The following is a 15,604-nucleotide window of genomic DNA, read 5'->3' on the forward strand; positions in this document are numbered from 1 at the left end:
TTTTCACAAAAGTTTTCTCTCGCAGAACGTGACTTTTCAGTCGCGTCCGTATCCTCTCTCCCTCTCTGCTCCCGGCCGCTTACTGTTAAAGACAACAGATGATTAGATTAACACCTGCCAGCTGTGTCTCGCCGTCAGCACTGCCACGCCCCCGTCTGATGGTGCTCTGTCTCCGCAGCACCATGGACAGAGGCGGTGACCTTTGCTCCTACAGGCAGCGCTGGCTACACCTCCCTCCACAGCAACACTATTAAAGAAAGACCGGGCTTTCTGCTCCGCCGCTCCCAGTCTGTGGAACGCTCTCCCTGACCACCTGAGAGTACCACAGACTGTGGATGCCTTAAAAAAAAAGGCTTAAAAACCCTTCTTTTAAAAAAAGCCTTTTTTTAGATGTATGCATACTAGTTTCAGCTAGGGCTGCAACAACTAATCGATTAAATCGATTAAAATCGATTATAAAATAGTTGCCGATAAATTTAGTCATCGATTCGTTGGATCTAAGCTACGCGCATGCGCAGAGGCTTTAAAAAAAAAATTACAAAATTATTTTTTATTTTTATTTTTTTAATAAACCTTTATTTATAAACTGCAACATTTACAAACAGCTGAGAAACAATAATCAAAATAAGTATGGTGCCAGTATGCTGTTTTTTTTCAATAAAATACTGGAAAGGATAGAAATGTAGTTTTTCTCTTTTATCCGATTATTAATTGAAGTAATAATCGACACATTAATCGATTATCAAATTAATCGTTAGTTGCAGCCCTAGTTTTAGCTATTTGGCTGTTCTAGTTTTTATTTTTATTTATTTTTTATTATCATTTCATACTTTTTTATTTTTTATTTTATTTTTTTGTAATACGCTGTAGCACTTTGAGGTTGTTTACTCAATGTAAAGTGCTTTTTTTTTTTTACAAATAAAATCTATTATTATTATTATTATTATTATTATTTTAGCAAATTATTCAAATTATTCCATTATTTCCTTTCATGACATATGATTGTTTGAGCAAAATTAGTCAATCAATTTAAAATAACTAAGCAAAAAGCGTCTCTCCTCCAAAGCCTTGTGTCCCAGTATTTATTCCCTGAGTTCATAAACAGTATAACAAAATGTATACCACATCAATAATGTACTGTAACAAAACAAACAACACCAGTAAACAGATATTTGTTCAAATTAACATAGAGGAGAATTGAAAAATATCTATATCCTCATGCTAGTGTCAATCCAATGCTGATACTGGCTTTGGTATCGATATTTAGATCGATCGCCCCCGCCCACACTCAATACCAAATCTCTTTGGAGCTGCTGATCTGCAAAAGAGGGTGCACGAACAGCTGTTTTTTCCATTGGATTATTGAGCAGTTGGCGTCCCGTTTGTGTCGTCAAAAGGAATAAGCGGATGTTATCCTTTTTTGAAACCAGGACACTGTCGGACAGTTTGGAGTGCCTCTCAGCCGCCACTGAACAACATGGATTTCCTTGTTTTGGCCGTATTGCAGTGTTTGGCAACAAAGTCTCACATGGGCTGTGTCACAATGTAAACAGCCTCCACCCCAGAGGGCAAAGGGGGCTGAGAGCCAGCAGCCACTCTAGCCTCAGAGAAAAGGAGGAAACACACTATTTTCTTTCAGAGTCATTTTTATTGTACTTTTTATTATAATAGTGATTCGACTGTAACATCAATGTGTATGCACACACTTGTTTTTTAAGAGTAGATTTAGTGTGACTTCTTCTTCTTGCTTACTCTGTGCACCACCAGCCCTAGTTGTCATTTATCAGGGACACCTTAATGCAGTGGTTCCCAACCTTTTTGTAGCTGCGGACCGGTCAACGCTTGAAAATTTGTCCCGCGGACCGGGACAAATTCTTCTTTTTTTTTTTCTTTTCATAAAGAAATACAATCATGTGTGCTTACGAACTGTATCCCTGCAGATTGTATTGATCTACATTGATATATAATGTATAAAATGTGTTTTTCTATGTTGATTTAATAATATTTATTTATTTATTTATTTATTTTTTTTGGTACCAATCGGTCCGCGGCCCGGTACCAACCCGGTGGTTGGGGACCACTGCCTTAATGCACGGGCTTACCTGGGCTGAAGCCCAGGGGCACTCAACCAATCAGGGCCCCCCGATTTTGATGGCGGGCGGAATGCAATGATTGGTGTTTATTAGAGATGGCCGATAAATGCTTTAAAATGTAATATCGGAAATTATCGGTATCGGTTTCAAAAAGTAAAATTTATGACTTTTTAAAACGTCGCTGTACGGAGTGGTACACGGACGCGTCTCCCAGTCATACTTGCCAACCCTCCCGATTTTCCCGGGAGACTCACAAATTTCAGTGCCCCCCCCGAAAACCTCCCGGGGCAACCATTCTCCCAAATTTCTCCCGATTTCCACCCAGACAACAATATTGGGGCACTGCCTTTGCTTGCCGTCCCAATCACATAATATCTACGACTTTTCACACACACAAGTGAATGCATCACATACTTGGTCAACAGCCATACAGGTCACACTAAGGGTTGCCGTATAAACAACTTTAACACTGTTACAAATATGCGCCACACTGTGAACCCACACCAAACAAGAATGACAAACACATTTCGGGAGAACATCCGCACCGTAGCACAACATAAACACAACAGAACAAATACCCAGAACTCCTTGCAGCACTAACTCTTCCGGGACGCTACAATATACACCCCCCCCCCCCCCCCCAACTCAACCCCGCCCACCTCAACCTCCTCATGCTCTGGCATTTTTTTCCATAACTTGAGTTAATTTATTTTAGAAAACCTTGTTACATTGTTTAATGCATCCAGCGGGCCATCACAACAAAATTAGGCATAATAATGTGTTAATTCCACGACTGTATATATCGGTATCGGTTGATATCGGAATCGGTAATTCAGAGTTGGACAATATCGGAGTATCGGATATCGGCATAAAAGCCATTATCGGACATCTCTAGTGTTTATAGCTGTCCATCACAGACAACTCTACTTCGTGTAGCTGTTGCGTACTCACTCTCTCTCTCGGCTGCGTTGTTTTTTTCCGACTGCTCCCAGGTCGCCGGTGTGAGAGGCGAGCACGCTGACTACTGAGCTAAAAGCACAGGGAATCTCCCCAGTCACCGGCACTATTCTTGAAGTTGACTGGCCTCTGTTACACTCGCGCAGACGTGCACGCGCCCATCGCGAAGAAGATGTAGTCATTTATAGAGATGTTCGACAATGGCTTTTTTGCCGATATCCGATATGCCGATATTGTCCAACTCTTGATTACCGATACCGATATATACAGTCGTGGAATTAACACATTATTATGCCTAATTTTGTTGTGATGCCTTAAACAATGTAACAAGGTTTTCCAAAATAAATCAACTCAAGTTATGGAAAAAAATGCCAACATGGCACTGTCATATTTATTATTGAAGTCACAAAGTGCATTTTTTTTTTTTAACATGCCTCAAAACAATAACAGTGCAATACTTTTTCATAACATGGTCACTACTGCCTAGTTTCTCTTGTTATATTCTTATTTTACTGTTATATTTTTTATTCTCATTGTTGCTTTTTATTTTTATTCTAATTGTAATATTTTTCTACTCTGTTTCCATTTATACCCCCATTATTTACTGACAAGAGTTAGTGCTGCAGGGGGTTCTGGGTATTTGTTCTGTTGTGTTTATGTTGTGTTACAGTGCGGATGTTCTCCCGAAATGTGTTTGTCATTCTTATTTGGTGTGGGTTCACAGTGTGGCGCATATTTGTAACAATGTTAAAGTTGTTTATACGGCCACCCTCAGTGTGACCTGTATGGCTGTTGACCAAGTATGCCTTGCATTCACTTGTGTGTGTGAAAAGCCGTAGATATTATGTGACTGGGCCGGCACGCAAAGGCAGTGCCTTTAAGGTTTATTGGCGCTCTGTACTTTTCCCTACGTCCGTGTACACAGCGGCGTTTTAAAAAGTCATACATTTTACTTTTTGAAACCGATACCGATAATTTTAAAACCGATACCGATCATTTCCGATATTACATTTTAAAGCATTTATCGGCCGATAATATCGGAAAATATTTGAGAAGCACTGGTTCAAACACTGTTATCACAGAAGTGGTATTTAAATTTGATACAGTGATAGCAGGTGAATGAATATAAATGATTACATTCTGAAGTGCAGTTGTTGTCCCTGTACAGCGTTTGTAACAGCCTTTTTTTAATTTCCTTCCTGTCGGTAGAATCGTCAGCTTCTGAGAGATCGCTTCATGGTGGAGCTGGTTGAAGGTTCCAGGAAACTCCGTCATGTCTTCCTCTTCACTGACCTGCTGCTCTGTACCAAGCTGAAGAAACAGGCTGTAGGGTGAGTCAGGACAACATCCTCTGGTTCATCATTTAGGGCCCTATTTTCCCGTCAGCGCTTAAGTGATTTTCTACCCGCCTGAAGTTATGTACGTTTCTCTTATTTGTGTTCTCCCATTCAGCCTGCGGGCAGGCCCAGCCCGCGTAAACGGGGCACAAAGTACGGAAGTCAGGAAAAAAGGCGGGCTCATTACTAAAAAAGCTAACTTTGTCTTGTGTAAAACGTCATGGAACGTGCAGTTTTTGTGAATGTCATTGAAATCCGTGAAAAGATACCACTTTGAATTAAAAAAGACATGTGGAGACATTACACACATTGGTAATGCAGTGTGTGTGTATGCATGCGCAACAGCGTCTTCTTCCAGCTGTATGTAACTATCAGTGTTGGGTTAGTTACTGAAAACCAGTAACAAGTTACAGTTACTAGTTACTTTATTTCAAAAGTAACTCAGTTACTAACTCCATTACTTACACCAAAAAGTAATGCGTTACTGTGAAAAGTAACTATTTAGTTACTTCTTTTTTTTTTAAAGCTCCCATCAATGCCCTTTTAGCCTTCATTTCAGTGCTGTTATTGCACTGGAGAATAATACAATCTGTTGATCAACTTGACATGCATTTGCATCACTGAGCTCTGCTAAGCAATGTGGTCTACATACAACACACAAAGACAAATATATGTTTCAAAGGGCCAATTTGTTTCAGGCCAGAACAAATTGACAAAACTATTTTAAATAGCTGCAACATAACATACATAGGTAACAAACAGCATAATAACAACATAGCTGTAAACCTGGCTTCACTTCACCCAAGGAAGGCACACATGACATACACAAAGCCTAAGTGAAGTGGCATCGGAGTCTGTGTCTCTCTTTACTAGCTTTGTCGAAGCATGTTGCTCTTGTAGCTGTTTCAGCAGATTTGAATTGCTGTTTTGAGCAGTAGATGGGATCTTTGATCCAAGACACAACTCACATTTGACTAAAATGTTCTTTTCTTTGTGCTCGACAAAAGAAAAGTAGTGAGAAAAACTCCATGTTAAGAAACTCGACTGCGGCTCAGCCATGATGTCTTGTTAGTAAACACAGACACGCCCCTTCCCTCCCCTCCTCCCCTTCCCCCTCCCCCCACACACACACAGAGCGTGCGTCTCTCTTCACCGGCTTGTGACAGAAGAAGAATTAGAAGGACGACACCGCAGCGCTCCAATAAAACACACTCAGATCTTCTGTTTCTAGCAGATACTACATAAAAAATAACGTAAAATAATGCAGTAACGCATCATGTAGTAACGGTAACTGAGTTACTGAATATAAAAAATAACGCGTTAGACTACTAGTTACCGCCGAAACTAGCGTTAGTTCCAACACTGGTAACTATAGATGAAAATATTGATAGACGCTAAATTATAAATGTGTTTCCTATTACGGTAAATAGTCGCATAGTTCAATGAAGGCCTGATGATCAAGTCACAATCGTTGTAGGCATTGAACATCCGTTAGTTCCAGGATGTCCAAACATGGCTGATACGCTTGGTCACCTTCACGTTTCTGCACTCTTCTTCTCTTTCACTCAAGCAGATGAGACAATAATGTGCATTTCGGTTTTTGATAGTCGAGTCAGCGTGGCATTATGGTTCTTTTATCCTCATTTCAATTCCAGGTGTCTCAATTGAAGCGATCACACTGCAAAAAGTCAGTGTTCAAAAACAAGGGAAAAAAAATACGAAAATGAGGGGTATTTTATTTGAACTAAGCAAAATTATCTGCCAATAGAACAAGAAAATTTGGCTTGTCAAGATTTTCCAAAACAAGTAAAATTAGCTAACCTCAATGAACCCCAAAATACCTTAAAATAAGTATATTCTCACTAATAACAAGTGCACTTTACTTGGTAGAAAAAAAAGAGACCTTTTTGCTCAATATGTTGAAAAATATTCTTAAATGAAGTAAATGCTAGTGCCATTATCTTGACATAATGATATGCGCTCGGCATTACATTTCTTGAAACCAGCAAACTTATACTAAAAACTAGTTTATTGTTCTTAATGGAAAGGCAACAAGGCAACTGTTTGTTACTCTCGGGGTCTACGAGCCACTCAGGCAAATCATATTGTCTAAAAATGCATTTTTCCATGGATAACATGACATCATCGCGCCAAGTGCGTGCTCTTTCAGTCAATTAGTGCGCAAGGAATATATATATACATATATATATATATATATATATATATATATATATATATATATATATATATATATATATATATATATATATATATATATATATATATATACATACATATATATATATATACATACATATATATATATATATATATATATATGTATATATATATATATATATGTATATATATATATATATATATATATATATATATATATGTATATATATATATATATATATATATATATATATATATATATATATATATATGTATATATATATATATATATATATATATATATATATATATATATATATATATATATATATATATATATAAGGGCTGCAACTAACGATTAATTTGATAATCGATTAATCTGTCGATTATTACTTCGATTAATAATCGGATAAAAGAGACAAACTACATTTCTATCCTTTCCAGTATTTTATTGAGAAAAAAACAGCATACTGGCACCATACTTATTTTGATTATTGTTTCTCAGCTGTTTGTACATGTTGCAGTTTATAAATAAAGGTTTATAAAAAAAAAAATTACAATTTTTTTTTTTTTTAAATGCCTCTGCGCATGCGCATAGCATAAATCCAACGAATCGATGACTAAATTAATCGCCAACTATTTTTATAATCGATTTAATCGATTAGTTGTTGCAGCCCTAATATATATATGTACAGGTATATATTTACAGCCCAGCCCCCGGCCCAAATTTTTTAAATTGTAATTTTGAGGAATTTATCTGAATGTGCATGAACTATTTCTGTTCAAAATTGTTTGAATTGTCACATGTTAAATGTTTAAATATTAACTGTCAGTTTACTGTACTGTGCCAACTGTACTACTATATGAGTACGTGTTTTCTATTGTTTCATTAAATAAATAAGAAATTATTACTTTAAAAAAGTAGTTTTATACTTGTGAGTGTTGATGACACAGCTTTGCAACAGTTGATATTCTAGTTTCAAGCATGTTTTACTCAATATAGGTCATAACATCTCAGCTACAAGCTGTAATATCTTACTGTGATAATTTTGGACCAAAACACTTAAAACAAGTAAAACACTCTAACATAAAATCTGCTTAGGTAGAAGAATTATCTTATCAGACAGAAAATAAGCAAATATCACCCTTATTTGAGATATTTAATCTCACATATATTTCAGTTTTTGCAGCGCCGAAAAGATTAGAGGGCTTTCTGAGAGTCAGTTTTATAATTTTATTATGTGTGGCGTACACTGCATCCAAACTTCAAGTGCAATATGTTTTTCCTTCTTGGGGCGCTGGACTTGTTGTAGCCTCAGAGGCGCGTAGGAGCAAAAGTACTTAAGTCAATGCAAGAATATCGGGATGTGACAGGGAACACCCACATTTACTGTAAGGGTTGCTCCACCCAGAGTGCGCGTCTTGGATGAAAGCGCATAGTGACACACCTAAGTAGACGGGCAGAATGCCGCACAGACAGAATCCGCGTAATTTTGCAGCTTTTTTCACTTAAGCACATGGGATAATAGGGCCCTCAGAGATTGAGAATCTCCCAGGCAAAGTCAAACCCTTCTCTCAGGTCTAGGCTGCAAAAAGTACCTGTAGTGAACAGCTTTGAAAAAACTATAGTAAAGACATCTTGTCCTCAAACAGCAAAGGACAACAGTATGACTGCAAGTGGTACATTCCGCTGGTTGACCTGACCTTCCAGACCATCGAGGACTGCGAGTCGACCCCCATCCCTCTGGTCCAGGATGAGGAGATTGATGGCATCAAGATCAAAATATCCCAGATCAAGAATGAGATTCAAAGAGAGAAGGTAAAGGATGTGCTAGGGCAGAATCTAGAAATGGGTAGCGTGAGAAAAGCATTAACCTGGCATCTGTTTGTTCTTAAGAGAACCACCAAAGGACCAAAAGTGGTGGAGCGACTGAGGAAGAAGTTATCAGAGCAGGAGTCTCTGCTTCTTCTAATGTCGCCCAACATGGCCTTCAGAGTGGCTCACAGAAATGGGAAGGTGAGCTACTACGAATACCCAGACTATTACAGCATTCTTAAAATTAAGTTTGTTCGTTTGTGTGATTCTACATTTCCCAAACACATTAGTGTGTTGTGAGAGATCACCAGGTGTCAAAGGGGACCTGGGATGATTTTAATAGGGGTCCTATTAGGGATGATGTTCGAAACCGGTTCTCCCGGTTGTTCGATAAGAAAAGAACCGATTCTATGGACTCAAATCCCTTTTTGAGAACCGGTTCCCGTTATCGAGGCCACTATAGTAAAGAAAAAGAGTTGGTTCTTTATTCGAATCCCTGGGAACGAATCCCGTCCCACAGGAAATGCCCTGTGGGACATCACAGGAAATGACGTAGCTCAGTCATTAGGTGGCAAATAAGGAATCGGTTCGATAAGAGGATTCGATAATGGGCTCGAACTCGATAATTTCTTATCAAACATCATCCATAGGTTCTATTATGCAAAAACAACTTTTCTTGCAATGGGTACCTGGTTTTGTGTATTTGGGATCTGCATTAATCACGAAAATTGTAAATCAAACCATGGAAGTATTTATAAAACGATCTTGCTTTCCTTAATACTTCCTCCAAATCAGCCATTTGGAATCTGTCCTCAGTTGTGACGTTTTCAAATTGGTGGAAGCGCTAAAAACTACAACATGACTGACGGGTGGGGGGGGACACAGTCGAAGTGGGCTTGCCCTGGTGGAGGACTACGGCACGTACATAAGACCACCCACAAAACGGTGCATCCTGACGAGACGGTTAGAAAGCGGTTTGAAGATTGTCTGTAAAACAATCCATGCAAATTTTTAAGTAACCAAGGAAGTGTTTTAAATGTAGGAAACAAAAAAATCATAATATGACCCTTTAAAGGCCTACTGAAATGATTTTTTTTTTATTTGAACGGGGATAGCAGATCCATTCTATGTGTCATACTTGATCATTTTGCGATATTGCCATATTTTTGCTGGAAGGATTTAGTAAAGAACAACGACGATAAAGATCGCAACTTTTGGTATCTGACAAAAAAAAGCCTTGCCCCTACCGGAAGTAGCGTGACGTAGTTAGTTGAACATTTCCGCAAAGTTCCCTATTGTTTACAATGATGGCGGCCAGAAGTGAGAGCGATTCGGACCGAGAAAGCGACGATTTCCCCATTAATTTGAGCGAGGATGAAAGATTTGTGGATGAGGAAAGTGCAAGTGAAGGACTAGTGGGGAGTGGAAGCGATTCAGATAGGGAAGATGCTGTGAGAGCTGGGGGTGACCTGATATTCAGCTGGAAATGACTAAAACAGTAAATAAACACAAGACATATATATACTCTATTAGCCACAACACAACCAGGCTTATATTTAATATGCCACAAATTAATCCCGCATAACAAACACCTAGGTGTTTGTTATGCTAGCTCCTAGCTCGTAGCTCCTAGCTCCCGTCCATATAACCCGCCAATACAATTCAAACACCTGCACAACACACACAATCACTCAGCCCAAAGGACCGTTCACCTAACCCAAGGTTCATAAAGCTTATATATTTACCCAAAGTTACGTACGTGACACGCACGTACGGGCAAGCGATCAAATGTTTGGAAGCGCAGCTGCGTACTCACGGTACCTGTGTATCCAAATTAAAGTAATCCTGGTAAGAGTCTGTGTTGTCCCAGTTCTCTACAGGCGTCTGTGTATCGAAGTCAAAGTCCTCCTGGTTAGAGTCTCTGTTGTCCGAGTTCTTCGATCTTGACTGCATCTTTCGGGAATGTAAACAATGAAACATCGGCTGTGTTGTGTTGCTGACTTCCCTCGCAAAATACTCCGCTTCGCACCGACAACTTTCTTCTTTGCTTGCTCAGCTTCTTTCTCCATAATGCAATGAACAAATTGCAACAGATTCGCCAACACAGATGTCCAGAATACTGTGGAATTTTGCGATGAAAACTGACGCTACTTCCGGTACAGGCAAGGCTTTTTTTAATCAGCGAGCAAAAGTTGCGAACTTTATCGTCGATTTTCTCTACTAAATCCTTTCAGCAAAAATATGGCAATATCGCGAAATGATCAAGTATGACACATAGAATGGATCTGCTATTCCCGTTTAAATAAAAAAAATTCATTTCAGTAGGCCTTTAATGAAAATGAGTAAAATTAACTGTTAAAGGTTAGTACTATTAGTGGACCAGCAGCACGCACAATCATGTGTGCTTACGGACTGTATCCCTTGCAGACTGTATTGATATATATTGATATATAATGTAGGAACCACAATATTAATAACAGAAAGAAAAAACCCTTTTGTGTGAATGAGTGCGAATGAGTGTAAATGGGGGAGGGAGGTTTTTTGGGTTGGTGCACTAATTGTAAGTGTATCTTGTGTTTTTTATGTTGATTTAATACAAAAAATATATAAAAAAGACGATACCGATAATTTCCGATATTACATTTTAAAGCATTTATCGCCCGATAATATCAGCAGGCCGATATTATCGGACATCTCTAGTTATAATTATATGCTTTTACTTGTAATTGTATTGAGTTTGTGGACCCCAGGAAGACTAGTAGGTTGTTGTGGCAACCAGCTAATGGGGATCCTTAATAAAAAGCAAAATCAAATCAAACACTAACATTGTAAAAACAATTATAAGTCAGAAAAAAGGGAAATCCCCTTTAAGTGACAGACATGACAATTAAACACTCTTCCACTAGATGGCACACTTAATTAATCTGTGTATCCACCTTTTGCCAATTGTACATTTTTGGTTGGTTGTGTGCTGTGAGATATTTATACGGTGGCTAACGGGGTCAAACGTGCAAACATTCCAAATACAGAGATGATCCAGGTGCAAAAAAAACACAAACATCACTTAACAGATGCAACAGGAAAATGCTGCAAATTAAAAATACTGCAATACCATAAACGTTGCTGTATCACAAAAAAATGCAAACAAAAAATACCATAAAACTAGAGATTTCCGATAATGGCTTTTTTGCTGATATCCGATATTCCGATATTGTCCAACTCTTAATTACCGATTCCGATATCAACCGATACCGATGTATACAATCGTGGAATTAACACATTATTATGTCTAATTTTGTTGTGATGCCCCGCTGGATGCATTAAACAATGTAACAAGGTTTTCTAAAATAAATCAACTCAAGTTATGGAAAAAAATGCCAACATGGCTCTGCCATATTTATCATTGAAGTCACAAAGTGCATTATTTTTTTTAACATGCCTCAAAACAGCAGCTTGGAATTTGGGACATGCTCTGGAGGTTGAAGTGGGCATGGTTGAGGTGGGGATAGGAGGTAGCAGGGGGGGTATATTGTAGCGTCCCGGAAGATTTAGTGCTGCAAGGGGTTCTGGGTATTTGTTTTGTTGTGTTTATGTTGTGTTACGGTGCGGATGTTCTCCCGAAATGTGTTTGTCATTCTTGTTTGGTGCGGGTTCACAGTGTGGCGCATATTTGTAACAGTGTTGAAGTTGTTTATACGGCCACCCTCAGTGTGACCTGTATGGCTGTTGACCAAGTATGCCTTGCATTCACTTGTGTGTGTGAAAAGCCGTAGATATTATGTGACTGGGCCGGCACGCAAAGGCAGTGCCTTCAAGGTTTATTGGCGCTCTGTACTTCTCCCTACGTCCGTGTACACAGCGGCATTTTAAAAAGTCATAAATTTTACTTTTTGAAACCGATACCGATAATTTCCGATATTGCATTTTAAAGCATTTATCGGCCGAAAATATCGGCAGCCCGATATTATCGGACATCTCTACATAAAACCCCCAAAACACTTACTTGCATGAGAGAATGCTGTAAGTTCACGGAACAAAACAGAAGTGAGCCAGGCTACCAGGATGTTGGCTACCAGGGTGCCAGACCTAATGGGTACCCATCTTTAAGGACTTAAAATGTAATATTTTACAATATTGTAGAGCAGGGGTGTCCAAAGTGTGGCCCGAGGGCCATTTGCGGCCCGCAGCTAATGTTTTACCGGCCCGCGGCACATCATTCTAAAACTACTAAAACTTTTTTTTTTTAAAACATTAAAAAGCTGAAAAAAAAGAGCAAATAGGTGAAATGCAACAAGAAAAAGTTGCATTGTTGACTCTAATAACACCATTTTTAAAAATAATTTCTCAAAAAATAATAATGAATCAAAATCAATGTTGCTATGAATTATTGACTAATTTAAGGACAAAAAGGACACAAATACAACAAACAAAAAAACATGAAAAATATGAAAATTATTTAAAAAAAATACTTACTAATTATATACTAATACTAATTACTATATTGATTGTTATTATAGATATACTAAACGAATTATACTATATATTATCTGAAGCTGATATAGAGATTTAAGTGTTGAATGTAAGAAAAGAAAAAAAACCTTGACCAAGAATTTTAGTGGAATCAAAAAACACCTGTTTTTGCTAGAAATAATAACAATAAATTCAAATCAATTTTGCTATGAAATATTGACCTATTTAGGGATCCAATTACTTCACATCAAATATTCCACTTTGAAAATCTTTTTTGGGAAAAATATTGTATATTTAGTATATTTGCCCCAAAAAATAGGGTTTTGACAAAAAGCTCATAAAATGTAAAAAAATAAATACATAAAAAAAAAACAATTATATATATATATATATATATATATATATATATATATATATATATATATATATATATATATATATATATATATACATACAAACATACATACATACATACATACATACATATATATATATATATATATATATATATTTTTATTTTTTTTACCTGAAGTTGAATTATAGATTCAAGCGTTTAATAAAAAAAAAAAAAATATGACTTATTTTTAACCTTTAAGACTGAAAACTTTCTGGGTCCCTAGGATCTAAATAGAGGGAGCCCCAAAGATAAAAAAAAAAAAAGTGTGTGTATATGTATGTATGTATGTATGTACGCACGTATGTATATATATATATATATATATATATATATATATATATATATATATATATATATATATATATATATATATATATATATATATATATATATATATATAATTTTTACAAAAAATTCACCTGAAGTTGAATTAGAGATTTAAGCAATTAATACAAATTTAAAAAATACCTTTTTTTTTAAGACTGAAACCCTTCTTGGTCCCTGGGACCTAACTTGAGGGAGCCCCAAAGGTTACAAAAAAAAGTGTATAGTCTTGGTTTTGAAAATGAAAAAATATGAAAATGGCCCCCGCGTGCTTTGATTTTTTTTAGTGTGCGGCCCTCAGTGGAAAAAGTTTGGACACCCCTGTTATAGAGCAACCGATTTTTACGGTGTGTTTAACATGAGTTTAAAAAAACAACAACTTTATATTCTGCCAACTTCCTTCTGGGCATCCCACTCATGTCTCTAAAGAACGATATTTCTCAGGTTTGGTGCTACTACTTAGTTCCTAGTTGTGTGACCTTGCAGCATTTCTCTAATGCTGTTGTATGTGGGGGTTGTGTGTGTGTGTGTGTGGGCATTGTTTGGGCATTCGCAGCACTTTTGTTTTGCAATATTTTTTTTCCCTTTGCAGCATAATTCCCGGTGCTTGTGTTGTATGGTATTTATGTTTTTTGGTTTTTGGATCATGTATGCATTGGCCCCTGATACCCACCATACTGAATGTGCCTTGGCTTAGTAAAAGTTAGGAAGCACTTGAATATTGTGCACAAGATTTCCCTTGTAAGCGAATGCTGTCCTCTGCTGTTTAGAGCATGTCATTACAGCACCCAATTACAATTCAAATCCCATCGTGTCATCCAGGGTTTCACATTTCTCATCTCCTCTGACTACGAACGGGCTGAATGGAGGGATATCATCCGTGAACAGCAAAAGAAATGCAAGTCATCCCATACTATCGTGGTGATGTCCTAAATGTGTATCTGAATATGTATTGGTGTATATCTTGTAGGTTTCAAAAGCTTCTCACTCACATCCCTGGAGCTGCAGATGCTTACTAACTCATGTGTGAAACTCCAGACTGTCCACACCGTTCCAGTGACCATGAACAAAGAGGGTGAGGTTCACAAATGTCTTAATTGAAACATACTTGTTGTATTTCTGACTCAACGTTTTTTCCCCACACAGACGATGAATCTCCGGGGTTGTACGGATTCCTGAATGTAATTGTCCACTCCGCATGTGGACTCAAGCAGAGCTTAAGTAAGTGTCGTAGGAACGGGGTGTGATGTCACGTAATGTTCTACGCGCCGGTTTGTTTTGGGTGGGAGAACAGCTGCGGTGATGGGGAGCACGTGGGATTTGTCGGGAACACTGTGTGGTGTGTACACACTGCAAAAAGTCAGTGTTCGAAAACAAGAAAAAAAATACAAAAATGAGGGGTATTTTATTTGAACTAAGCAAATTTATCTGCCAATAGAACAAGAAAATTCGGCTTGTCAAGACTTGCCAAAACAAGTCAAATTAGTGCACTTTTTATGGTAGAGAAAAAAAAATGAGACCTTTTTGCTCAATATGTTGAAAAATATTCTTAAATGAAGTAAATGCTAGTGCCATTATCTTGACATCAAGAGTATTTCAGGTGTTTCTATCCTTCTTTGTGGGGACATTGTTGATTGTCATGTCATGTTCGGATGTACATTGTGGACGCCATCTTTGCTCCACAGTAAGTCTTTGCTGTCGTCCAGCATTCTGCACTGCAAAAAGTCTGTGTTCAAAAACAAGAAAAAAAATACAAAAATGAGGGGTATTTTATTTGAACTAAGCAAAATTATCTGCCAATAGAGCAAGAAAATGTGGCTTGTCAAGACTTTCCAAAACAAGTAAAATTAGCTAACTTGAATGAACCCAAAAATAGCTTAAAATAAGTATATTCTCACTAATAACAAGTGCACTTTTCTTGGTAGAAAAAAAAAGAGACCTTTTTGCTCAATGTTGAAAAATATTCTTAAATGAGTAAATGCTAGTGCCATTATCTTGACATCAAGAATATTTCAGGTGTTTCTATCCTTCT

The 15,604-nt window shown here is 37.4% G+C and overlaps 1 protein-coding gene across 1 annotated transcript in view; it reads left to right on the forward strand.

Annotated features, from left to right (window-relative positions):
- Positions 1-15,604, forward strand: part of LOC133652606 (breakpoint cluster region protein-like) — a 133,722-nt gene that overhangs the window by 90,904 nt on the left and 27,214 nt on the right. Inside the window, exons 11-16 of the mRNA XM_062051549.1 lie at positions 4,260-4,381; positions 8,219-8,384; positions 8,463-8,582; positions 14,395-14,470; positions 14,543-14,647; positions 14,719-14,793. Of these exons, the coding sequence (XP_061907533.1) occupies positions 4,260-4,381; positions 8,219-8,384; positions 8,463-8,582; positions 14,395-14,470; positions 14,543-14,647; positions 14,719-14,793 (664 nt within the window). The remainder of the gene's footprint in view (positions 1-4,259; positions 4,382-8,218; positions 8,385-8,462; positions 8,583-14,394; positions 14,471-14,542; positions 14,648-14,718; positions 14,794-15,604) is intronic.

Source organism: Entelurus aequoreus, linkage group LG06 (genome assembly GCF_033978785.1).
Source record: "Entelurus aequoreus isolate RoL-2023_Sb linkage group LG06, RoL_Eaeq_v1.1, whole genome shotgun sequence".
Classification (NCBI taxonomy): Eukaryota; Metazoa; Chordata; class Actinopteri; order Syngnathiformes; family Syngnathidae; genus Entelurus; species Entelurus aequoreus.